The sequence below is a fragment of the Cibotium barometz genome, chromosome 31 (genome assembly GCF_041138505.1).
Source record: "Cibotium barometz isolate CiBa-2024 chromosome 31, ASM4113850v1, whole genome shotgun sequence".
Taxonomy (NCBI): Eukaryota; Viridiplantae; Streptophyta; class Polypodiopsida; order Cyatheales; family Cibotiaceae; genus Cibotium; species Cibotium barometz.
Window position 1 is genome coordinate 42,499,280 of NC_141076.1, and position 27,168 is coordinate 42,526,447.

The window sequence follows — 27,168 nt, forward strand, 5'->3', positions numbered from 1 at the left end:
AGATTATTAAAGCTTTACTATTAAAGCTTGTAATCTGGTCGATGCCCAACGCCAACGCTGGAGAAAAAGTCGCCCACCACCGCATCAAAATATAAAAATAAAAATAAGCATTTTAAGCTCATAAAGCTTTTTAGTTAATTTAAGCTTTGTAATAATCAAAGCTTTAAGCGTCATTAAGCGCAATTAGCTAATTGAGGTCTGAAAATTCCTCCCTCCAACCTGAATTCGCAGCCCTCTGCGCGGCCGGCCGGATGAAGACAGAAAAGAAAAGCGCTGCCGCCCGCCCGGGTACGAAGGAGGGAGAGAGAGAGAAAAGAAATCAATTGGAAAATTATATATATATATATATATAACTTTAAGCTTGCGCCCAGCGCAGAGAGGAGGAAAAAGTAAATAAAAACTAAAAGTAATTTTTGAAAACAATTCTTGAACAATTCTCAGCCCTCTATTATAGAAACTGAGCAAAGGAAAGGTTTAGCAATTCCGATTATGGCTCTCAATGCTCCTCTGCTTGCTCTTTCAATCCGTACAGACAGATTAGGAAGAGGATTAGTGAAGAGGAAGGTGGTTTTATGGTTTTGAAAAACCCACTAATGGTTTTCCACCTAGTTTTACCCTTTGGGCAATAGATTGATGGAGATTGATTACCCAATGGTTAAAAACAAGCTTTATTTCATCCATACATAAACAAAAATCCCTAAACGTGTTCTTCTTCAATTTAAATTCAAGAAAATTACCAAAATCACCTCTGTTTTTTTTTGTCTCTTTCACCTCTTTTGACCGCCTTCAAGAAAATTAAATTACACCAAAGCTCTGATACCACTGCAACCGGACCCTTTAATTTTCTTAAAGGGAATAATCAAAAACTCATAAAATTTATCAAATATCAAAACAACTACTTGAATTAAATTGAAAATTAAAGCATATAACAAAACATAAGATAAGAGAAAGAAATACATCACCATCAACACAAGGCAACACAAGACTGGGTGCAATCTTCCCCCCCCAACGTGAGTGGCTTCTTCTCGCGTGGGTATTTGTGATATATTCCAAAAGTAGGCTTTCAGCCAAAAATAAAGTACACATCCATATTTGGACTTTGCCATTTAATTAGCCTTTGTCCTCAATTAACCTTTGTCCTCAAACCTTCTAAGGTTTGCACAATTTTTCTAATACAATAATCTAACTTGTGCACATATGCACATTACAAAATAAATCAACTAGTGCTCGTACGCACACTGTACAATAAATTGATGCGTGCACACACACACATCACACTGATGTCAAAATAATATCAATCGCCATAATACATCCACAAAATATTGTGAGATCGGTCCACACGCCATGACTCAATCCACCATCCGTGCGACACCTAAATCGGTACCCTCGCACTGTGCAACACCTAAATCGGTACCATTGCACACCTCATCACCTAAACTCATAAACATAAACCACGTCAGTAGTAACAATCAATTGACATCACATCAATCAATCCTAACGTGTTCATGAGAAATAGGCATCATAAAAAATATATAAATTTAAATGACCATGATTATCATTCGTCAAATAACATGGGTCATAACAGGACTCCAACGAGTATGCTTCAAGACTTCTTGCCAAGATGTAGACAGGTGTGAAAGAAGCAGGGAGGACGAAGAAACCAAACAAGGTTGAGAAGCATTTAGAATATCCCACCAAGATCCCTCAATGTGAGTATTCCCTTGTGAAATCCCCACGTGTACAATGAGATCTCTAGCCACAACGACCCATGGTTGACCCAGTTGTAGACACGTGTCTTGGAATAAAGACCAATGCCTGGAAATAAGATGTGAGCGGGTGTCCAATACAGCTGTTCCACCCATTCTTTTGGGTGTACTCACATGGTTCCAAGACACCCAGGCTTGACCTCACACATTGCCTTTTTTTTTTCCATAGCATGAAACCCAAAGACTGCATAAGACGTTCCAAAGCCTTCTTTGACCAAGGCAAAAGTGGTAGGGAAAAAGAGACCATCCCAATCATTATCACCTATGCTACTTTGAGGCGAACATGAATCAACCATGCTTGAAATTTCTAATAGATAAATTTATCATGAATCCTCCCTGAAATCCACTCCACCAACTCCACACGATTCACATCTACACCAATGGGATATCCTAAATGTTTAGTAAGTCTGCCTCTAGAAATGACCATCCCTTCCCAACAAAGGCACTGAAGATCAGCTTCTGTACAACTCAAAAGGGTTGATTCACAAGTGTTAATATGTGATCCGAATGTCCTGCCATATAAAGAGCACATAGCCATAGCACACGCCACATTTACTTTATCTACCCTAAGAAACATAAAAGAATCATCTGCTAGGACCTGACCCACAAGCTGCCTATCATTAGGGAGACTTGGCCCAACTACTTCCCCATCGGTAGCCAGCTTATCTAGCAATGAAAGAATAGGATGTGTGACTATTGCAAACAACAACGGACTAAGAGGGTATCCCTGTCGTAAAGACATCAACAAGTTGATAGCATCTGTCACTCCCCCATTCACATGACCCTAGTCTCAACATGCATACTTAACATGAAAATCAGCCTCGACATTCTTGGGCCAAAACCCATAGCGTGCATAAGCTGAGCCAAGAAGGACCAACTCACATGATTATATGCTTTTCCAAATCCAGTTGTATCATGACCGCTTCTTGGTGAGTAGCCTTGGCATGATCAATATCCATCTGTACATTGAGAATGTTATGCAAAATATTACGCTGTTGAATGAAACCATATTGATATGGATGGATAAGCTTGGGAAGCACAAACTGCAATCGATTAGCAAGTATCTTTGAAAAGATCTTATACATGGATCCCATCAATGAAATTGGTCTCCAATGTGTCCATTCTAGCAGAGATGGGACCTTCGGCAAATAGGCGAATAGTACCAATTTTCCAGTCATCCAACATATGACCCGTCCTCCAGATCTCTTGACAAATAACTGTAACTAGACAACAAGACATATCCTCAACTCCCTCAGCTCGGATCACATTCTCACACACATACTTCTGCTTCAATTTTGTAAAGAACTTGTGGCTTTGGAAACTACTATCCAATAGTGCATCCTGGCTAGCCAATAATTTATATTTAACGTATTCCTTATCTTGCAAACCAGCCATATGCTTAGAAAGCCACACCAACGTAACTTCAACATCTATATTAAACAAACCATTCATAGCAATCTCCTAGAGTTGGGCATGTAAATTTTGCGTCTTGTGTAGATGTTCTCTCCTAGCAGAAGCATTATGAATCCTATACATCCTAGAAAGAGAATGCATATTATTAGCACATATAGCCCAAGCACTCATCCCTTGCAAAGGCACTTGAGACTCAAAATGTTGGATTAGCATATACCTAACAAACACCTCATGATCCTAGAAAGATTGATTGAATCGAAGGGGTAGCTTTTTCAAGAAAGCCTTATAAGCATGATGAAGCAACTCAAGAACTAAAGGGAAGTGATTAGACATGGTATATTTTCAGTCCACCCACATTTGCATAACCTGTGGAAGAAAAAAATCATTTTGTAAAACATACATCTGATTTAAACATACATCTGATACTGCGGAGAATGATAAGTGTATCCCCTCTCCTCCACCAGGCATCCCTCCTCCACCATCTCCCTTTTGTTTTTGAACTTTTGACCATACACCCTTCAACAAATCTTCCACATTTTGAGCCCCCATATGAGAAGTGGAAGGGTCTAGCCTAGTGCTAGGAGGTGGAAATCTCCCATCCGAAGGAGTCACTAGAGCTCCCTGCTCATCAAACACCAATGAAGAAGATAGAGGTTGTGCCTCTCTACCATTCTGAGATCGTATATTGTATTGGGATTGTTGCTCTATGCCCACGGATCCATTGCTGTCATATCCAACTGAGTTAGGTCCCGGAGTACGATTAGCAAACAGAGCAGAGCTCTCTTGTTGTTGTCCAGCCCCCTAGGGGCTCCCATTTGCCTTCTAGAATAAGTACTACCTTTCCATGCATCATTCCTTGGCCTAAGACCAGGCCCATTTTTCTTGCAAGGTTGAATTTATATGGCTCCTCTAGGTACCACTTCCACCCACTCTCCATCATCTACCTCTTTGCCCTTTTGTTGAGAAATCAAATCCCCTATAAGAGTCCCTGATTTTACATTTCTTTCCATATGCATGGGCATCTGAGCCACATGTGGTTCCACCAGAACCTCTCCAATACTATGCAATAGAGCGGAAAGTTTTGCCATAGCATTGGAGGATAATCAACCACCTCCACCCAGATAGGGCACGCCTCTCTCGACGCATCATTGTATTTAGCCATAGGTCGCCATGGAACTACATGCACAAGTTGGCTATCCAAGAACAATGACACTCTTGTATTTAGCCATAGGTCGCCATGGAACTACATGCACAAGTTGGCTATCCAAGAAAAATTACATCTCTAGCCGCTGAGTTTTGGAACAAAATTTCATAGAAGCCTTGAGGGCCCTCAAAGATTTCCTGAATCTCATCTCCATTAAGCATATTTGTGAGTCAATCATGTATGTGCCAAAGAAAAGGAAGCCTACCAGTAAAAAAGAACACCGCATTACAGTCATGGAATGTGGCAAGCTGACCTAAAAACTCTGAATTATCCAGCTGCACCTCAATTACATCATTAGGGTCAACATCAGACATGTGCTTTTCATCATTAAGGTCCACATAGTTTTGCAAAGAACCATTGCCTACATGCATCATCCTTTCCAGATCACATGAATCGCGCTCCCCAAGGATTAACACTGGGGTTTCGTGTGCCTAAGTTTCCATGGCAGTATCCTCAGTATGTTGACGCTTTTGAGCATCCACACCCTCATGATCTGAACCTGTATCATCACCCTCGGTCAGGCTCTTCTTGAACCTGCTACTGTTCTCGACTTTACTCATTTCCCCCTGAAACTCCACCACACCGCTGCCGCCACCACGTTAAGCCATTCTCTCTCTCTCTCTCTCTCTCTCTCTCTCTCTCTCTCTCTCTCTCCCCCCATCCACCCCACTTAATGTGCTACTTTGCTTTGCTATCAACATCATATGTAATGACATTTTAACAAACTCTAAATGCATTCTCCTTAAAATCAAGGTTTTATATATATATATATATTTGGCGGCGACTACTAGAGGGAGCAAACTACTCCGTGAGGACCCTTCATATCCTCTACAAAAAGCAAGGGCAAGGTAACTATTGGGTGTCCAGCCGGGGATTGAACTTGGTACCTCCAAGTTACAAGCCACCCCCATTAACCACTAGAACAAGCACCCAATGTTAAAATCAAGGTTTTTCTTTCATACATCCCATCTCACGTATTAAGATAGTACTTGGATAAAAATAATAAACTAAAGTATGTAACCGTCATTACACTTGAACTATTGGAAACTGTAGGGGCATATGCTTGGAGGTTACTGTCGTTGTACCTTTTAAAAGAAAACTAAATTCATGTAGAGTTGTAAATTAACCAACATAGGTGCAAATCATAAGGGCTTCCATGGGGACATATGTGCTAGAAGGGTTTCCATGTGTATGTATATGCTAGAAGATATACAAAACTAAGGTTACAAAAGGAGAAACTAACATTTGATGGTAGTATTTCAAGGAAGTTCATGTACTTCACTAAAATATTTTTATGTAGAGAATCATGAAATATGATGTGTGTGTGTGTGTGAGAGAGAGAGAGAGAGAGAGAGAGAGAGAGAGAGAGAGAGAGAAGGAAGTGGCAAAGATAATGCATGGTTGATTTCTCACATCTCTCCTATCTAGGGTAAAGGGGTGTACTTAAAGAAAATAATTCTTTCAATTCTAGGCTTTGTAAAAAACTATAATATCAATATTTTGTAATATAAAGCATTCATCCATCAGGGGAGCTAACGATAACAAGAGTACTCGCGCTTATGTGGCCCCTTGTTTAGTTGTAGATTCAATTGGTCCCAAAAGTTTCTCTATATTTGCTATCAAAATACGTTGCATTTGTCAGTTCAAGTAACCCCTTTTTTAATCATAGAATTGCTTGGTCCCTTGCTCATACTTTAAAGTTCTTCTAGAGTACTTATTTGTAGGTACTTGCCTTTTACATCTTAAAACTAGTACAAAGTCACTTAGAGTACTTATTTGTAGGTACTTGCCTTTTACATCTTAAAACTAGTACAAAGTCACTTAGAATGAAAATATGTCAAAAGCACTTGAATAGTAAAAGTAAAAAAAGTCAACATGGGGGATTCTAGATAACCCTTACCACATGGGTTGTGGGACATCTAGAACACTGATCAAACATGTAGCTTGAATGATTGGTTCAATTGTGCATCCAGTTCTAAGGCATTCTACACACATTGATGATTGATTGCAACCCAAGAAGCAAGATGGATTTGTAATATTGCATGCCCAAGCCTTTCGTTCCGCTCTCCTCATCACACTTTAACATAGAATGAAGAATTGTCGAGACTAAAAAATGGTCATGCTTTATGTATGCTATCAGTATGACTAAAAGTGTCTTGGAAAAAAAAAGTATGGTCAAAGCTGTCATTTGTTTAGATGCGTATATTACCTATGGGTAGTTGTGTATATTACCTATGCCCAAAAGCGTCCTTTGTTTAGATGTGTAGTATATTACCTATGGGTAGCTCAAGCATGTTCACAAGTGTAAACCGGCTCTTTGGTCACACGAGTGCTTTTTTCCTATTCAAATAAAGAACACCTCTAGTTATATGGAATTCATGCAAATTTGTGGGTTTTAACCCTCCAACGTTTGAGTTATGGATCATCAACATTTTCGAATTTCAAAAGTTGCAACTTGGAAATTCGCTAAAGAAGGGAGGGTTTCCCCAAGAGGTGGAAACCCTCCCTTATGTTTAAGGTAGGGTTTCCCCATCATTATGGTTGAGAAGGAACAATCCAAAATGATCTCATAAGTTTCATTTAAATGAGGGATGTGAAAGAAAGTTGAGAGGATTAGTTCCAAATGATTATGATTGAAAGGTTAACATTAGTGATGGTGACCTAAACCTTTTGTCACTAATTTTAATCTCTAGTAATATGGTGAAGATCTAAACCTTTTGCCACTAATTCAAACCTCTAGTAATATGTTCAAGATCCTTTGGCTCCTATATAATATAATTAATCCCACAATAAAAAGTAAGCAACACTAGCTTACCCAAAAGTAATATTAATTTAATGTCAAATAATTGAAAGATCAAAGATGCACTTTTTCTTCCCAAAAAAAGACTATATTTTTATATATAAATGATTGAGAGTGACTCATCACAATTATTTCCAAATTAAAAGACTTTTTTTAGAGAGTTTTATTATTATTTCTTTGTATGAATGATTGTAATTATTTGGATACGAAAAGGCTGTCCACTCAGTCTAGCTTTTAAGCCGTTTGTCTGCCATAGCCATGAGCTCAAATAAGATATTTTTATCATATTGCGATCTTGATCCCATCTCTGCAGAGAGAGTGATTTCTGTCTAGAAAGTCCATGGATGGCATCGATTGAAGTGGATTAAAACAGGGCTTGCAGATTTCTCAGAAGATGACTCTATGCTAAAGAAGGTCAATCCTTGGAATAAGAAGAAGAGGAGCTTGATTAAGGATGCTTAATTAATCTTAATCACTACATATCCCTACTTAAGTGGGCAACACAGAGTGCTCAAAACTAGGGTTTCTATACCACCATGAAGACCAGCCATCATCCCTGCAATTCCATCAAATGAGTTGTGTAGTGCCAGCCACCTCCTCCTCCACCTCCAACGAACCTCAAGATGAGCCTCCCGAGTGTCCGTACCCATATCGGCAAGTATGAGCTTGGTCGTACCATCGGCGAGGGTAGCTTTGCCAAGGTCAGGTATTCCAAGAACCTAGAGACTGGGGAGAGTGTTGCCATCAAGATACTGGCCAAGGAGAAAATCCTCAAGCATCAAATGGTGGAACAGGTCTACTTCTACTCAATCTACACTTCCTTGCATTGCAGTCAATCTACCCAAGAAAGTAGGACCGGTTATGTGTGTGAGTCTGCGCACTGCCTGCATGTGTGGGGTGTGGGTGTACATGGATGCATAAACTAGGGATGATCTCAAGGGTTGAATTGTAGGTGCCTTGATGTAAACACACTTCTTCAGATGTGTTAGGTACTATGTCCCTGACCTAATACATCATGCCACATGGCCATTCCGTGTTTGGAATCATCGCATCTATGTGTGTGCCTGCATGTGTGGGGTGTGTGGGTGTACATGGATGCATAAACTAGAGATGATCGAATGGTAGGTGCCTTGATGTAAATACACTTCTGCACATATGTTAGGCACTATGGCCATTCCATGTTTGGAATCATCACATGATATCATGTGTTTGGCCTATATGTGAGCTTACATCCATCCTCAAAATAACAGGTTGGCCGGGTCCTAGTGTTAGTGATGGTTCTGGTAGATGGCAAGCTTCTTGTTTGTAAAATGCATGACTAATTGACTAGAAGTGAGGTGCTTTTTGGCAGATCAAGCGCGAAATTTCGACCATGAAGTTAATCAAACACCCAAATGTTGTGCAACTGTATGAGGTTTGGCTCCTTAAATAAGCAAAATCTCTCTAGGATGTGTAAATGAATTTTGTGAAAAAATATTTTCATGGCTGCACATGCGCGTGCGTGCACACACACACACACACACACACACACACACACACACACGTGTATAACAATTGAAGCATATTGGCAGTCACTAAAAATATAGCCCGAGTCTTTGTGCTGGCATTACTCTATGACCACTTTTATGTCTTGCTGTGGCTAATTTTAACACACCTTTTTTCAGGTTATGGCTAGCAAAACAAAGATATACCTTGTGCTTGAGTTTGTGACTGGAGGGGAGCTGTTTGACAAAATTGTAATTGGCCATTTGAACTCTTGTTAAATGTCACGTGTTGCCACTAGTTACGCCTCTTGCAGTTGTGATCCTAGTAGAAGGAATACTAAGCCAGGAACTCAAGGTTCACCTGTATTTATTTCCAGGTCCATCAAGGTAAATTGAAAGAAGATGAAGCAAGGAGATATTTCCAACAACTCATCAATGCCGTAGACTTCTGTCACAGCAGGGGAGTTTATCATAGAGACTTGAAGGTTTGTAGCTTTCATTTTGTAAGGCTGAATGGACAGGTCTCTACATCGTAGCTGTGGAGTTTCTTATTCCTTCACTTTCAGGCATAAGAAGACACCACAAGAAAGAACTAAGGGATGCTCCAGATGCAAAGTAACTGACTTGCCACAATGATATTGCTGTGGTTTGCTTGCAGCCTGAAAACCTCCTCCTTGACGCACATGGAAACCTCAAAGTATCTGACTTTGGCTTAAGTGCCCTCCCGCAGCAACTTCGGGTGAGATTATTATTGATTTCATAGATTTGAAACATACCTGGATTACTTCTAAAATCTTTGGTTTGATAACAAGTTTTCACAAAGTTATATGCATTTGGAGTTCTTGTTTCATTACCAAATCATCAGGGCTGGTTGCTACCACTATATAATATCAAGGCTACCTTCCACTAATGATGCCATTAATCCAGAGAGAGAGAGAGAGAGAGAGAGAGAGAGAGAGAGAGAGAGAGAGATTAAGCGTCTACTAAATACCCAATGGGCCTATGAGACCAAAGTGATACAATAATGTCCATGGCATATCTCATCATGGAATGGAAAATAAAATAGAAACAGAACATAGCTATCTCACTGGGGTGATACAAAACAATCCCTGAGTAACTGAATCACAGAATAACAAACTGAAAATGAAACAAGAGCTAAAACTAAAACTGAGCTATCACTGTCAAAATTGTCAAAGAAAGCCCTATGTGCTACACACTCAACTGTGAAAGTGCAATACATCCTCATAAATAGAGATACAATCCACGGAAGTGTGTGGCAGGGTCAAGTGTCGGGGGTGGTCACTGACGGGGCAATAGGTTCTGTATCTGTAACTGTGTACTGGCTGTCTATGTCCACAGTTTGGGGTGCTGCACTCCGATATCATTGAAGCAACTCCTGAAGTTGGAGCTGGCGTGGGGATGGTACTCTCGGTCCTCTCGGTTGCGGCCGTTTGGATATCCGGATCTGAGTAGCTCTCTCCAAGGAAACACTGGGGAACCTCAGGGTCTGTATACACTGCTTGGTCTGTCTCACCGGCTGGTCATCCTCAGATGGCTCCCTCTGGTGCCTGGTGGAGTTGGGTGCAAAGAAGCTCGTGATGGGTAACTGGGATGTGTATGTGGGCTGCCTCTATCTCATGTGAAGTAAATGGTTTCTGTGCCGCCTGATCTCTAGTAGGTAAAGCCCCAAACATCTCTGATCTGGATAGTTTAGAACTCTAGTGAGGGCCCAAACCCCTCCTGGAAAAGATAGTGGAATCTCCCTCTGATCTCATAATACACTGGGCATCTACATACGTAGTTCTCCTCCATCTCCACCTCCAGTGTGCATAACAAGCAGTTCCTGTCCTCTCTGGGGATATCTGCTGCTCTCCCTGTCTCCACCCTGAGCTGGTGAGATGAAACTCTGATCTGGCCAATTGCAATCCTCATGGCACGCGACATGCGCCTGACCATGTAATGGGGCTCCTGACTGAAACCACTTGGGGTGTGTGGCTGTGCAAGTAATCAACAAAGGAAAAACCAAGGGCTTGAGAGAAATCTTTGCGGTGGTGGCCGGTTCCACCCTTGTGCTGGAGGCTGTAGAGGCTGAGGGGTTTGGAAATACCATGGCCACCAAGGGTAGTTGCCCGCCAGCTGGGGTCAAGACGGCGTGCAAAGGTGCGGTGCCACTTCTTGTGGCACCGGGTGTGCTAGGCATGCCGTTGTTGTCCACCATGAAGAAGGAAGAGCAAGCAGAGGGGTTGAGCAGGATGGGGCATGCAAAATAGATGGCGGAGAGAGGGTCAAAGTAGCATGGCATTGATAAGGCATGTAGAGCGATAAGCAAAATGATAAGGGGGATTGCAGGGGTTAAGAATGGGATATTGGGTGTGAGGCGGGAATGGGTGCAGGAGGCAAGGCCTAGGGGATGGTGGTGGCGCAAGCAGGATGGCCTGGAAAAGAGCAAGGAAAGAGCTTTGTGGTGATGGGGGTACGGGGTATTGGGTATTTCAGAGCTGGTGTGTGAACAGCCCTGTATGGGTGTGAACAGCCCTTCTTAAAAGTCTAGGCCAAAAGATAAGGCTTGATGCCTATAAAAGCATGTACTTGGGTGGTTCTATCATAACATGGAGTATCATTTGAGTTGTGCAATCTTTCTCTTGAGCTTTGTCATCTCTCTCTCTCTCTCTCTCTCTCTTTCTCCACACACACTCACCATGACCATCCTCCATCCACCATAGTCATGGCTTAATCCTCCATACCTCTCTTTGCACATGCTCCATCCTGGCACCATGAATGCTGACATGGTATCAGAGCCACCATAGCCATCTCCTCTATGCGTTTTTTTTCTCCATATGAAGCTCTGCGGTTTTTCTGAGTCTGTGTGCTGCCCTGTGTACGAGGCGCCTGCTGTCCACATAACCCGCAGCCATCTCTCATCAATCTTGCACATCTATGGTTGAGCACAACTATCAATAGCAGCCTTTCAGCCATAAACACAAGCTATAGGAGGTCTACATGCAGCCCTCAGAGCAGTGCTGAAGCAAAACATATCATTTGGCAGCCTGTAGAAGGAAATGCAGGTCATAAGTGCTGTCCAGCAAGTGATACAGTTGGCAGCCAGCATCCAGCCATTAACGCAAGGAAGAAGAGGTTCATTGGCTGTTATGACTATGCCCTAGAGCAAAACTCAAGCACCTACAGCTTGTAGAGCAGAAAATGCAGCTCATCCAGGGGTCAAATCAGCAAAAACACAGCCCATCTTGAGTGCAGTAGGGCGACCTATTTTGGAGTAGCAAAACATTTAGCAAAACGGGGTTATCTAGCCCAAATCAAGTCCGATTCAGCCCATAGCAGCGTTTATGCAAAAACGCACCAACGAAGATCTGAGTGCCCTTAGGACTAATGGGAGGGGGTAACCTGAGAATGGCCACAATTTTGTCAAGGTCCGAAGCAAGGCCTTGTGCAGAAATGATGTGACCTAGGAGAGTACCTTGTATGACTAAAAAGTGACACTTGAAAGGATTGAGGTGCAATCTGGAGGACCTGCATTTGGCAAAGACCAACGCTAACTAGAAAAGATGTTCAACAAAAGCTTCTAGGCAGGTGGAGAGGTGAGTACCAGTGAAATTGGAGAAATTATCAATAAAAGCTCGAAGGAAGCCAAGAAGAAATTCTGGTGACAATGCATTGGAATGTGGCCGGTGCTGTTTTGGCACGGTCATCCGGGTGGATGGCCACCTAGTTGTAGCCACTGAACCCATCCATGAAGCTGTGGAGAGGGCATGACCGGCCACATCTTCAAGAATCCTGTCCATGAATGGAAGATGAAATCCATCTTTGATGGTTGCCTTATAAAACAAATGGAAATCAACACATACCTGTATGTTGTTGGTGTTCTTCTAGGGCATGATGTGGTACCATTGGGGAGAGCCACTTGGAATGTTCCACTGGGGAGGTGATGTTAGCAGCCTCCATATTTTGTAGTTCCCACTTTGGCAGACTTTGGGTTGAGCTTGCAAGCTCTTTAATGGACTGGTTGGGGTGCCTTCTTGGAGGGGCTTGGAGGGGTATGGTATGCATGTTGGCCAGCACATGCGAGCTCTTCAGCCACCTGCAACCAGTCAAGTAGTTCTGATTCCTCACCATAGGGCACTATTCCGCTTCTTCTTGTGCTGGCACAAAGTTGTTGGTACTACAGAGGCGCCACAGACACCTTGGACCAGCCCTTCCTCTAGCTTGAGTACCTTCGATCCATGTGTATGAGGAATCCACAACCTGTTTATGCCCCAATCATGCAGCATGCCGGCGCCTCACAGCCAGGGCCTGTCAATCAACAGTTGTCAGTGAGTATGCTTGGACTGCACGTTGACTCCTTCCACCAACCCAAGTAGGGTCACTTCGCGCTGGTCCACCATCCCCACACAGAAATTTGCTGGTCTAGTTATCTGAAGGCCAACTGCTTGGAGTGTGAACTCACGCATCAAATTCACACCTGATCCACCATCTACTATGGCGCCAGGCAAAGAGGGGCCATTAATCTGCACAGTGAGACGAGGGCTCTGGTAATCTGTCAGAGAAGCATTTGAACAGCTTATGCCCATACAACCTGAATTCTGCTGTTTGCCAAGTGGTGGCTGCCCACCACTATGAGCTTGTGGTCCATGCTCCGATTGCTTCAGGAGTGCATCTAGCTGCTGCCGGGCAATGGGAAGGGGAGATGCTATGGCTGCTTTGCATTTTATTTTGGAGGAGGATTAGTGTATGATCACACATTGTCATCATGTAGCATCACATGGATACTTAAGCTTATGCAGCTAGTTTCCTACATTTTTCAATCTTTTCCATGGTTCAATATTTGTCATGGATACATTATACTATCTTTTTGGTCTCCTAGACACTCTGGGTCTTTTGAAGACGTTAATATATCTTTCTTTCTTTCTTTTTCTCTCTCAGATGGTTATCTTATTTCTTCACATGATCACTATTGTACATGTAGCTAGTTGTTTCATTTTCTTTTTTCCATCACGGAGCTATTGTAACTCATTTTGGTTTCATAGACCCTTCAAGTCTTTTGTAGACATTTAATATAACTAGAGAGAGTCACTAGAGAGACGGAGAGTGCGTTACCTTCTTAGAGCCAGACGCCCCCATCCCGATCTTCCATCTGCTAGGTGCAGATCCAGGACATACTCAGGCGGCATGGAGCGGTCTCCCCACAGGAGGTGATATCATTGCGATCCGTTATAGAGGAGGATGGTACTATTATTGGATGAGGTGTGTACTCCTCCCACATCACTGTATTGACACCTTGTATCAGCCACATGGCTACCTATACTATCTTTTTCATCAACACTTGTTTATAGTATAGGTAGCTAGTTCCTTTTTCAGTTTTCAGTTTTCAGTTTTCCCATGGATATGGAGCTATTGCAATACTCTTCGGAGCTATTCCCATGGATATGAAACTATTGCAATACTCTTTGGCCTCATAGACCCTTTGTGTCTTTTGGAGATGTTAATATATGTTTCTTTCCTTCTTCTTCTTCTTCTCTCTCTCTCTCTCGTGACTCTTTCTAGTTATGTTAAATGTCTACAAAAGACTTGAAGGGTCTATGAAACCAAAATGAGTTACAATAGCTCCATGATGGAAAAAAGAAAATGAAACAACTAGCTACATATACAATAGTGATCATGTGACATGTTCTTGGTATTCCATGATGAGATTTCCATGGACAGTTTTGTATCATTTCAGTGAGATAGTTTTGTTCTGTTTCTATTTTATTTTCCGTTCCATGATGAGATATGCCATGGACATTATTGTATCACATTGGTCTCATATGCCCATTGGGTCTTTAGTAGACGTTTAATATCTCTCTCTCTCTCTCTCTCTCTCTCTCTCTACACACACACACACACACACACACACACACATATAGAACTTCCATGCTTGGAAGTTGTTGCTACCAACTTCTGGCACATGATTTGTGAGAGGCTAGAGTCTCCATATCTCCCAAGAAACAAACTCAATCAAAGCTTGCCACCCTTCCGGTACAACATGGATGCGCCTTTCTTTCACCTGAACCATCAAGTGGTGAACCGCCTTATGTGCTATGAGCTTCTTTGTTTACACACCCACACCACATGGCTCACATCTTTGAAATTACCCCCAAGATGTAGCTCTCACAAGTTCCTTTTTTTTGCAGATCATACAGGATGGCTTCATTTAGAGACCTGGGTATTTGCATAGACACATTTCCCATGCCATGCGGATCGCGATTGGCCAGATCAGAGTCTCTTCTCACCACCTCAAGATGGAGACCAGGGGGGCAGATGAAATTGCCAAGGCAGGAGAGGACATGCAGTCTCTGCACTGTGGAGGTGGAGATAAAGAAGCATTATATCTGGTGATGTTTCAGTGCTTTATGAGATTTGGGGAAGATTTCACTTGCCCCTTCTAGGAGGGTTTTGACCCACACTCTTGGACTATTGACTTCCCAGACGAGCGATGCCTTCTTAGAGTGGGCAGAGCTGAGACCTAGGATACCTCACAGCCCACCATTATGAGCTTCTTCTCGGTGATACTAGAGAGCGCTACCAGGCACCACCCCCTTAGGCGCGGACTAGACAACATACGCAAGTGGCACGAGAGGCACCACAACCTTGCATTAACATAGTTGCAATGAAACACGTTTCCTTCAATATGAAACCTGTAAAAAGTTTCATGTGTTTCAAACACGTATTTTTCATGCTTAAACAAAAAAAAAAAAACACGAGTTTTGCTGAAAATTCAGCATGCTGCTTTTTTGAAAACATGCATTTGTTTTGCCCCTTGCTTTCTACAGTGCATCTGCCCACATTTCCACAGTGAAATGTGAATAAATTCACCTTTCATTGGGGTTTTTGCAGCTTATAATGCATGTTTTTTATAGTCATTTTTCATTTTCCTTGAAGGAGTTGCTTAATTTCTGCTATTTTATGCTTACACCCCTGTCAAAATAGTACTTTAGACAACCCCCTGTGCACCCCCCTCGACCCCCCCCCTCTCCTTTCCCCCTTCTTCTTCTTTCTGCCTGGCTGCCCCACGTACAGAAGGTTTCATTCAGGGAGGAAGAATATCATCTGCAAGGTAGTATGATCTCAATCAACTAGTATGATCTCAATCAACTAGCTTTTAAATATCATAAATGTCAATATAAACAGCATAGACATGTGGCAAATATCGTTGAGTAAGTAGACAAGCATGTTTGGCACCAATCATCGATGTGGCTCCAGATCCATGAGATCTTTTGGAGACACAAGGATGCTTCCCCATAGGAGGTGGACATAGAAAGCCTATATGAGGTCATAGATGTTACCCCCTCACAATGGTCGATCATGTCATAGGTGGTACCTGGCGTGAGCCAAGTGGCTACTTTTGTACTCTGATGATTATTTGTGTCTTTTTTGGACATGTTTCTGGATTCATCTAGGTATATATTATGTTTGTAGCTAGTCATTTCATTTTTTTTTCCCATGATATGGTTACATCATGGAATTGTTGTAACTCATTTTGGTCTCATAGACCCTTTGGGTCTTTTGTAGATGTGTTTCCAACTTATTTTTTTTTTCTCTGTGTTTACACATGGAACCTTATGTAATACTTTTCATCTCATAGACCCATTGGGTCTTTAGTAGACCTGTTTGTGTGTGTGTGTGTGTGTGATGGTGCATGTTTATCCTTGGTCACTCATCAAGGACTATCAAAATTTTATTAAATTCAGGTGCCCTATATAGGTGGAAGTGGTAGATCTCCCGGTTTATATACGCCCTACATTGCCTTTTTTGGCTGAATTGCTGGGTAAGGTTGTATGTCCTCCTAGATCTTCTGGCAGTGTGAACATATTCTGTATCCTTTGGGATACAGACAAACAAACCCCTGACAGGGTAGCAATGGATGTTGAAATGCAAGGCATCCTGACTGAGGAAGTTTTCTGCAAGCTTAAATGGGGAAATTTTTTAGGTTCTTGCTTTACTTGCAAAAAATTTGGACATATGCAATCAGAATGTAAAAGCGGTCACCTGTTGCAGCTATGCCTTCCTCTCAAGCTGCTCCTACACCATCAGTATAAACTCAAAAAGGGGAAGAATGTAAATCATTTATAGCACGCAGGTTTGAATAAAGGAAAAGAAAAAGTTGCCTCCATAGGTTCTCATGTGATGAATGTGAAAGACAAAGACAAACTTGATTTTGATGCATGGCAGACTCCCAAAAAAATAGTAACTCCTAGACAAAGGCCTCTAGTCTCTCGTAACTGGACAGAGGGAACTTCTACATCTGCTTTGGCTACCCCAGTGCCTGACACTTTAGGCAATGTTACAGGAGTAGGAAGGATGTGGGCAGCCGTAGTCAGAGGTGATTCTTTGTTCACACATGATGTAGAAAATTCAATGCACAAAAATATGGTTGATGTTCAAACTGTAGAATGTTGTTTGCATGGTGACTTGACTAGTCAGGCTGCCATACAAGTTGAGGTGTAGCCTCTACATTACTTGCATTGTAGATATGTCTATACCAATCAGGTGCTTTACTTACAATATATAAGGCCTTTGTGATGTAAATAAATGGAGGTTGTTTTGGTCATATGTAAATACTATGCATCCCCATGTGGTTTGTTTGCAAGAACATAATCAACATAATTTTGCTAGAAGGACAAGGAGTCTTCTCTGGATATCAAATCTTCTATGGAGGAGCTCATACTTTTTTTGGCACCTTTATAATGGTTAAGCATGATATAGAACTTGTATTAGCCTGAAATGATCCGAATGGCCTTTGGCTTGTGGTACAATGTATGATTGCAAGAGAGCTGTATGAATTTGCGAGTGTTTATGCATTGCAAACTTCGGCATATATAGCTGAGATGTGGTGCTCCTTACCCGCATACCCATGGATTTCAAATGCTTTCATTATAGGAGATTTCAATAACTCGCTTGCCTTTCATGATAACACCTCTCACCGCTCTCATATGATGTCCTCTGAAAGGCAAGATAGGATGCAGACAATGACTTCCTTGGATGCATGTGATTTGTGGATATAGCTCATGCCAGGTCTGACACTAGATGGGTCAATTTGTGTGGGATTGCCCTAGGGCTAGGGGTCGTACGAGGTAGCACAAACACACTCCCCAAGCGACACAGCCTATTGCTCCGCTTTGGCCAACCTTTCGCCAGGAGTTTCAGGTCATCTCTGTCACGATTGTGACTAACTCTCTTAATCTCTCCTTAATTACTCCTTAATCCCTTATTAACTGAAAGGACACCTGTGAAAGGTCACACCCTTACACATGGGTCACTATCAAAGGACATGTCTATTCATTAAAAGACACACCCCTAAGTCCAAAGGACATAACCATTGATTCAAGAGCCACACCCCTTCCCAGGGATGTGTCTCTTCACTACCCTTTCAGCCTCTATTTAAGAAAGGCCTTTGTCTCAATGCAAAACAACTCAGTCTTTCCTGCAGTATTTGTCTTATGTTCATTAATTAAGTCTTAATCATGTTAATAAAGCTATAAAAGCTTTACAGTGGTATCAGAGCAAACTTTTTTCGCCTTGTGTTATGCCCAAACCCAAACCCTAACCCTAAAATCAGTCCTAACCCTAACCCTAAAATTAGCCCGCCCAAACCTTAAAATTGGGTGTAGCAAGTGTTGAATGGAAGAGCAGGAGAGAATGCCCCATCAAATTCAGCCCCCAACTCCCAATTTTTACTGATTAAGTTTGGGCCAGCCATATGCAAGACACTCTTGAATAAAGGAGACAAAAACAAAAAAAAAAAGCCTTCAATCAGGAGGCTTAATAGATGGCTCTTGGAGAGGAGTTTTGAGTAGGATATCATTGAGGGTCCAATGAGTGGGGTGGGTAGGACAGGGAAGCACATCTATACTGATCCAACTCAAGTATTGATTACGGACTCTTGGAGCCTATGGTTATATGATGGGTGTCCTATTAGATACTTGCACTGGGACCCAGTGAGTGGGAGTGGAGGGATGCTTTTAACCCCATGAAAAGCATGCCCTTCTTCAGTTACACTATGCAAAATGCTAGACACTTGGTTCTGGGACAAATCGAGAGAGTCCATACTTCTAGACCGCATTGGGAGGCCTATGGGATCACTCCACATTCAGGGAGCTCTTTGGCGGAGGTGGTGACAGGAACTGAGCTGGGGTTCTTCACATTCGCCAACCACGTGCCGGAGTCGGTTTCGAAAGAGAATGGCCCTGACACATACTTCTGAATCTGGGTGTGCAATAAGTACAATGAGTGGGGGGGAGGGGATGGAGCTCTACTACTAGGAGAATGCAAAGCTATATGCATGGAGTATACAATCATGATATGCAACCTAGCTAGCTCCATCCTGTACCATACTGGGGGTATAAAATGGTATACATCAATGAAGGGGGTGTCCACAGCTCCCTGAAGAACATGCCTGGGTCTGCTCTGAAGCGAGCCAGTCGCTCCGCACCCTCTCTGTGAAACTGAGCTCTGATCTCTGTCATCTCTCTCTGGTATAGGCGTGGTGCCCGAAAGCCAGGTGTCCTCTGTCTCTTGTGGGCTCTGAGTGTCTCTGCTCTCTGGAGAGTAATTCCCTACTGTGTAGGGGCTGGGAGTGGGATGGATCTCTGAAAAAATGTAGTAATCTGTGTTTGTCGTCCGCCGTTTGGAGCTGTGTGAGCCTGTAATGATGTCTCTCTAGGCCACTGCAATTTTGCAGGCAGCTCTCTCTGCCGAGGGAGGTGGGAGCGCCTTATTGGTGATTTTGACAGGATGCAGTAAAGGTGCACAACTTTTCTCCACACCTAGAGCTGGGGCCCGTTCCTCACTATGGGTCTGGAGCACCCCTCATGGCTCTATAGGCCCCCAGTGTGCCCCCCCCCCCCCCCCCACTTTGAACCCCTCCCCTGGTGTAGACTCACTCTGAGAGTGGCCAGCCAGACAGGGAGTCCCCTCTCTCATTTTCTTTTTCGCCCGTAATCTGACTTAGGTTTTGTAGTCCAGGTGCCTTGCTTTTTTGAGTTGCTTATGCATATGAGACTGATATTTAATTAATTATTATCATTTGGCTCTCAAAACTCGCCACTATAATGGTTTTTATTTGTTTATGGAACAATCTAATGACTGTCATTCTTTTCAAGTGTGCAACCACAATATCACGAGTCTTTTGCTTTGCAGGAAGATGGCTTACTTCACACCACGTGTGGTACTCCAAACTATGTGGCTCCTGAGGTGACAATGGATATATACTCTAAATGCTATTGCTTTGACAGATCTCAAAAAGATAAAATTCTGACCCAGCTTGCATCTCTCAGGTTATAAACGATAAAGGTTACAGTGGTGCAACTGCAGATTTGTGGTCATGTGGTGTTATCCTATATGTTTTGATGGCGGGCTACTTACCTTTTGATGAGCAGAACCTTATGACTCTGTACAAAAAGGCAAAGATCATACCACTCATTTTTGATGGGCCTTTATAAGTTCTAATTTCATGGTTGATTAAAAGAAGTTTGAAAGGACTTGGTGCATGTGCAGATATACAAAGCTGATTTCAAATGCCCTCCATGGTTCTTGTCCGGTGCACGCAAGTTGATATTAAGAATCCTTGACCCCAAACCTGAAACTGTAAGGTCAACATTTTTGGGATTAAAAAAAATCCTATACACACACATACACATACACATATACATACATACATGTATGCATAGACATAGACATAGATCAAAAGCGACGAGAAAAACTGAATGTATACCATGAGAATAGATTGCACAATTCGAAGGCGCACATGAAGAGGCCAAGTAGATAATAGACACACACACATACATTTACATATATACATACATACACCTTTTTTTTTTTTGTGTGAAACCACTGCTTTATTAAGGAGAGTATGGTACATTCATAGTTGCCCCAATTTGGGACAGCTACTACTCATATATCAGAAATAGTGGAAAAACACTTCTAGCTGTTGAGAGGAAAGATCTTCAAGATCAAAAGAATCTCGGAGCGAAATATAAAGAGACCTCCTAAAAAAAGGAAAACATATGATCTCCTCATGACTGAAAATGAGCTGATTTTGTGCATAGTAGATCGTCCATAAAGCCCAATATCTGGTCTAAGAAAGGAAAAGACTGTAATCCGCAAAGGTGAAGAACGGGGGCCGAACATCCAAAAGAATTTCCCAAAAATATTGTTGGGAAATCGCAATCTCAAGTGTCTTGATAGTATGTCCAAGAGAGCACGAGAAGAGGGGCATCCCCATAACAAATGAACAACTGTCGCTTGGTGATGAGAACACCTCTTACAATGTTTCTCTTGGCTAAGAAGGTGCCAACTGGCAATGCACCTAAAATGCATCCCCACAAGAAAAGTCTATGTTTGAGAGGCAATTTGCTTTTCCAAACTGCAGTCAGAGGCCTTCCACCATCGAAAAGGTTTGTTTAGATGCCACAAGTGATTTACATGTGATTGTATCCAAGGTGGAGGGAGCAAAATTTATAGGCTCTAGCTGCCATGAGGTGATGGAAAGAAAAAGGAGAATAACCTGGAAGTTGCCTGTCAAATTTCCAGTCTCTTAATCTTTACTCATCCTCAAGTGGAGGCACTGGCTGAAAATCTTTTAATATATAGCTGCCATACATGCCTGTGATGCATACCCAGATTATATCTTTCGACAGCATGTGGAAAGGACAATACATTGCCTTGATCATCAACATCATCATCAACCAAGCGTAGAGGAAGTATGCTTTTCTGGGTTGTAATGCAGCTAAAGAATGCTGAAAAGCCCTGCTCCAATGAATACTTTCTTTTCGCAACAAGGAACTGCCTCTATCTAGAGGTTTGCCAGACCAAGAAAGATGAGAAAGAAGTATTTGCCAGTCATGTATAAGCTTAGTGGAATAAGGGCAGCTCACAATCCGACCTTCAAATTTTCCAAATATGATATCATGGTGAGAAACTATCCAATCCCCAAAAGCTTTTGTTACATACATACATACACACTCACACACACACATTTACATACATACATACATACACACTCACGCACATACATTTACATGCATATATACGCACACACACACACGCACGCGCACACATTCATACACTCACATGCATACTTACATATACGTATACGTATTCACACACTTTTTTTTTTTGGGTAAAGAAGCCCTCAAAAGTGAGGAAAACTTCTTAAAGAATAGAAATAGTGGAAAAACAAGTCTAATTGCAATTGGTCCATCTCTTGTAGTGTATGACAATCATAAAGAGATTGGCACAAAGACTGGGGAAAATACGAGTACTTGTCAATCTGTGTGGAGTGAAAGATCACATGATTGCAGCCTATCTAGAGTGTCCAAAGTGCCCAAAAGTGTGTCGAAGCAAGGAAACGTGCATAATTAGCCAGTCTTCGGTGATCTCTCCCAAAGATCCAGAAATGTTTGGAGAAGCGACATCTTGGAAATTTGGTAGCCAAAGAAATAGATAATCTATGCAAGAAATCTTTGGTACCCAAACAAGCCCATAGTAAATGAGGCATGGTCTCATTGCGATTTGAGCATCTAGAGGAAGAGGCAGATGCTATCCTTCTTTTGGCTAGAGTTTCACGAACACGTAGCACTCCAACCAGGCATCGCCAAAGATAAAATCTCTGGCAAGTTATTGTTCCAAATCTTTTGTGGATTTGTTTCCACCGCTTCGTTGTCTTATCCATATTCCAAAGCCTGTTTGAATGAGCAACAATCCACGGCTCGGGAATAATCAATCTGTTCATTCGAGCAGCAGTGAGCTGTGACATAGGTACTTTGGGAAAACTAGGTTCATCTCAGGCCTGTAATGCATGCCCAAATTCCATATCCTCTGCGCTTGTGGGAATGTAAGTATTTTGCCCAAATTCCATATCCTGGATTAGAGGTTCTAGAAAAACTCTGCTCTAGTGAATGCTCTCCAATCTCAGTGAGTTACCTATCTCTCAAGGTCTTTCAGACCAATGCAAGTAGTGGAGGACTTTTTTCCAATCAGCTATCAGCCTAGTAGTGGAAAGACAGCCTGGTATCTTCCCTTGCAGCTTTCCACCAAGAAGAAAATCCCAATATGTACATTGCCACCTGCCAAAAAACTCTGTTTTAAGTGTAGTACATATAGCTACACTATCCAAGGTTGTTCCTAGGCAAAAAAGTGGACAACAGAGTTGCTTTTCTTGCCAAAACATGATAATGAATATTGAGAATACTCAGCCCTTCATGCATCTTTGGCGAACAAATCTATTCACATCTGAAGAGCCTAAGAGATTTCTGTTGGTGTCTGGTTTTCCATAGGACTTCCATGGTCTTAGACATGAAAGCATTGATATGTTTCTCTGTCCATACCAATAGAGGCAAGAAAAACTGTACATAAGCCATCAAGACGGAATATACTATCCTCAGTCGCACATGTAAAGGCCAGGTAGACAATTGCCAGTATTCGAATTTTCCTTTCATCTTTTGAAAGAACCAATCTATGGCATCACTAACAGATGCATTCCACCCCAATGGGTAACTCAGATGTCTAACAATATCTGTTGGTGGAAAAATCTGTCTAGGCCATAATATACTGTGCCAATCCAATTCTCCAAGTGGTAGCAGTTTGGATTTGCGGAAATTGATGAACAATCCTATAGCTTCCCCAAACAATTGGAGAGGCCTCATAAGGGTTTGCAAATCTTGCAGAGTGTTTTTGGGGAAGAAAAAGGAATCATTAGTATAAGCTTGCACCACTAAATTATGACCATCTCCGCAATTGACCAATGTACGCATGAGAGAAGCACCAACAAGAGGCAATAAACCAAGCCGAGGCAAGCAATACCTGATTAGCCACCAAAGCTCTAGAGGCTAAATCTAATCTCCTGGAGCTCCAATGAAGAAGCTTCTTCCGGATGCTCATAAGTACCGGAGCAAACTGCTCTGCAGGAGAAATATCAACCCCAACTTGGCATCCCAAATATCTAGCAGTGCATCCTCTATTGATCCAAGTAAAACCAAGCTTTGCACCCCAAGCAACTCTCGGTGAGTCAATAATCCAAAACCAACAGATTTGTGCCAATCAACGAGTACCCTTGTTGCCAAACAAAACTCTTCCAGTGCTACCCGGAAGGAACATAAGCATGTGTGAGGCCTCCAAGAACTTGGCTGTGTCATGAGCTAACTTAGAGTCAACCAGCTCCTCTTGACTACGAAGAGGCAACCTCAATCCAGAAATACCAGCATTAGAGCGGAGGAAGATGCTCATGGCCTCTGCAACTATGATATATAATAATGGGGCTAAAGGGCAACCCTGCCGTACTGAGCTAGAAATTTGAAACCGCTCTCCTCTATCACGGCAAACGAGCACACTACTGTGGGCATCACGATACATGCATGAAACTCCCTTGATCCATCTCTGAGAGAAACCGTATGGCTAAGAGTACCCTCAAGGAAGTCCCAATCCACTCTATCATAGGCCTTCTCAAAATCCAAGAGCAGAATGGCTAAGGGCTAATTGCTCACTTTGGCCCATTCCACGGTCTCCCAAAACGAGAAAATGTTATCAAAGATGCTCCTTCCGTGCAAGAATCCATTTTGAGTATCATGAATGACATCCTACAAAATTGACTACAATCTGATGCTCACAGCCTTAGCAAGAATCTTATATGCAGTCCCAAGTAAGGTGATAGGTCTCCATTGGCCAATCAATGTCTTATCCCCAATCTTAGGGGTAAGATAGATAAGCTCCTCAGTGAGAGAAGAAGGCATAGAACATGTGTCCCACATCTCCTGGAGAGCTGATGTGATCTCAGCCCCAATCTCATCCCAAAAAGTAATGAAAAAAATAGGGGAGAGGCCATCCTCCCTTGGACACTTACTTACCATGAGGTAAGGCATGAAGAGCATGATTGAATTCCTGCATAGAAAAAGGGGCATCCTGAACCTTTGGTACCAATAGCTGGTGACCAAAAGGTGTGTCCCGAGAGAAGCTTGCCTGATCTCCCACACTGGCTAGCATCCAGTTTATGCTCTTGCAAGAGCAATTCATCCATAGGTCCACCTGTAATTGCACAATGAAGCTGAGTTTTGACAATTTGTTTCTGCCGGCGTGGAAAAAAGCTCCCAAGACCTTGAATATTCCAAGAGACAATCGACGAAGGACCCCCTTTAGAGACGGAAGTACGTCTCGCATAGGTATCTCGCATAGGTAAGGGAGGGAAAATCTAACGATGTAAACCCTACCTCTTGTTCCCACTCTGAGGAAAAGCCAGGGCTGGTCCTCAAAACTGGAGAGGCACCATGACAATGCGATTGCGCAACATCATCCTCAAGGGTACAATCATCTTGTAACTTTAATGCAGCATCCTCCTGTGAGGGATCCAAATCCTGTAACTGCACAATGAAGTTGAGTTCTGACAATTTGTTTCTGCCAACGTGGAAAAAAGCTCCCAAGACCTTGAATATTCCAAGAGACAATAGTAGGAACGACGAGATCTTGTGGTCGATGAAGGATCCCCTTTAGAGACGGAAGTATGTCTCGCATAGGTAAGGGAGGGAAAATCTGACGATGTAAACCCTACCTCTTGTTCCCACTCCGAGGAAAGGCCAGGGCTGGTCCTCAAAACTGGAGAGGTACCATGACAATGCGATTGCGCAACATCATCCTCAAGGGTACAATCATCCTGTAACTTTAATGTAGCATCCTCGTGTGAGGGATCCAAATCTTGTGCTCTCGCAGGCAAAATGGCACCATGTCCAATGATGCAAGGCAAGATCAAAGTTGAAACAGAGATACAGACACCACCTTTGGTACCAATAGCTGGTGACCAAAAGGTGTGTCCCGAGAGAAGCTTGCCTGATCTCCCACACTGGCTAGCATCCAATTTATGCTCTTGCAAGAGCAATACATCCATAGGTCCACTTGTAACTGCACAATGAAGCTGAGTTTTGACAATTTGTTTCCGTGGACGCGGAAAAAAGCTCCCAAGACCCTAAATATTCCAAGAGACAATCCTCATAAGGACTCAGAGTAGGAACGACCAGATCTTGTGGTCGACGAAGGATCCCCTTTAGAGATGGAAGTACGTCTCGCATAGGTAAGGGAGGGAAAATCTGACGATGTAAACCTTACCTCTCGTTCCCACTCCGAGGAAAAGCCAGGGCTGGTCCTCAAAACTGGAGAGGTACCATGACAATGCGACTACGCAACATCATCCTCAAGGGTACAATCATCGTGTAACTGTAATGCAGCATCCTCTTGTGAGGGATCCAAATCCTGTGCCTGCAGAGCCTCATCCTCCAAAGAAGGATCAACATCCTGTGAGGCAAGAGCTGAATAAGGAATGGGGTTTGGATGGCACCACAGACACTCGTGCTAGGGTAGCTTGGCTCACAGTTATTCAGCCTAGACGAGAGGGTGGATTGAATATTATTGATCCGGATGTTCAATGCAGGGCGCTGCTCTGCAAACTTGTGGTGGTCAGAGGTTTCCTACCAAGCACTGAGCCTTGGAAGGATTTTTTCTTGTCTTAGATTTCCGGATGTACATTCCGTGTTGGGAGAGACTGGCTGCCCAGCACATGGTTTTTGTTCACAGAGGCTGATATTAGGGCACCATCTTCCCCTCTTATTGCAGCCATTGTCACAGCATGGAGAAGCATGAGACCATTTTTGTGACAAAGTCTTCCTAGGTCTTTGGACGAGGCTGACCGACACCCTATTATGTGGAACGAGTTCATTAGGGATGAGGCCGGTCGGCCACTTGGTGCATCTCGTGCATACACAGTTCTTGCTTGGAAGACCTTTAAGAGTCTTCCAGACGATCGAAGAGCTGCATCCATTCAATATCTTAGGGGCTCTTGCATACGTATTGATCAGATTGATGCAGCTATTCCACATGAGTGGCTCTCTGGGACCTTTCATGGAGACTATCATCCGAGTTGGCTGGGAGTCTTTTCGAGGATAGGCATACCTGTGCAAGTCATTGCTCTCTCAGGCCAGGTGGCTACAGATTGCATCATCCACTCTATCATGCCTGGAGGGAGATTGAGATGTAGCATGGAGGGGATCATCGCAGATACTAGGCTTAGTCCAGTGAGGATTGTTGGTCATTCGGGGAAGCATCGGTTCATTGACCCTTCTCCTCAGATAGTGACTCATGGCTCTTGGTGTTTGTGGCCATATGGTGGTAGTCCTATCAGATATCTTCAGTGGGATCCAGGAGAGTGGGCGTGGATTGATGCTTTCGTTCCATTGAAAAGCCTTCCCTTTTTCAGTTTCACGATCCGGAATGCCAGGCTTCTTCTCACTTGACAGATGCATAGGATCCCTACTCTCTGGCCTTATGATATCTCTCTAGTGATATAGCGCAGATATTGGCATAGGCTTTGGCATTCATATAGACGGAGCTAGATCTCTCATTTCTTTTGGCTATTTTTACATGGTGGTCTCCCCACCAATCAGTGGAGATCGGTTTTCTGTGTAGCACCTA

At 42.8% G+C, this 27,168-nt stretch overlaps 1 protein-coding gene across 4 annotated transcripts in view; it reads left to right on the top strand.

Moving 5' to 3' along the window:
- Positions 1-7,356: 7,356 nt before the first annotated feature.
- LOC147620885 (CBL-interacting protein kinase 32-like) overlaps positions 7,357-27,168 on the top strand; it is a 26,552-nt gene continuing 6,740 nt past the window's right edge. For all 4 annotated transcript variants that reach the window (XM_086825148.1, XM_086825147.1, XM_086825146.1 and 1 more), the window contains exons 1-8: positions 7,357-7,977; positions 8,535-8,597; positions 8,848-8,919; positions 9,045-9,152; positions 9,326-9,406; positions 19,858-19,911; positions 19,995-20,120; positions 20,215-20,304. In XM_086825148.1, coding sequence (XP_086681274.1) covers positions 7,807-7,977; positions 8,535-8,597; positions 8,848-8,919; positions 9,045-9,152; positions 9,326-9,406; positions 19,858-19,911; positions 19,995-20,120; positions 20,215-20,304 — 765 coding nt within the window. In that variant the 5' untranslated portion in view covers positions 7,357-7,806. The remainder of the gene's footprint in view (positions 7,978-8,534; positions 8,598-8,847; positions 8,920-9,044; positions 9,153-9,325; positions 9,407-19,857; positions 19,912-19,994; positions 20,121-20,214; positions 20,305-27,168) is intronic.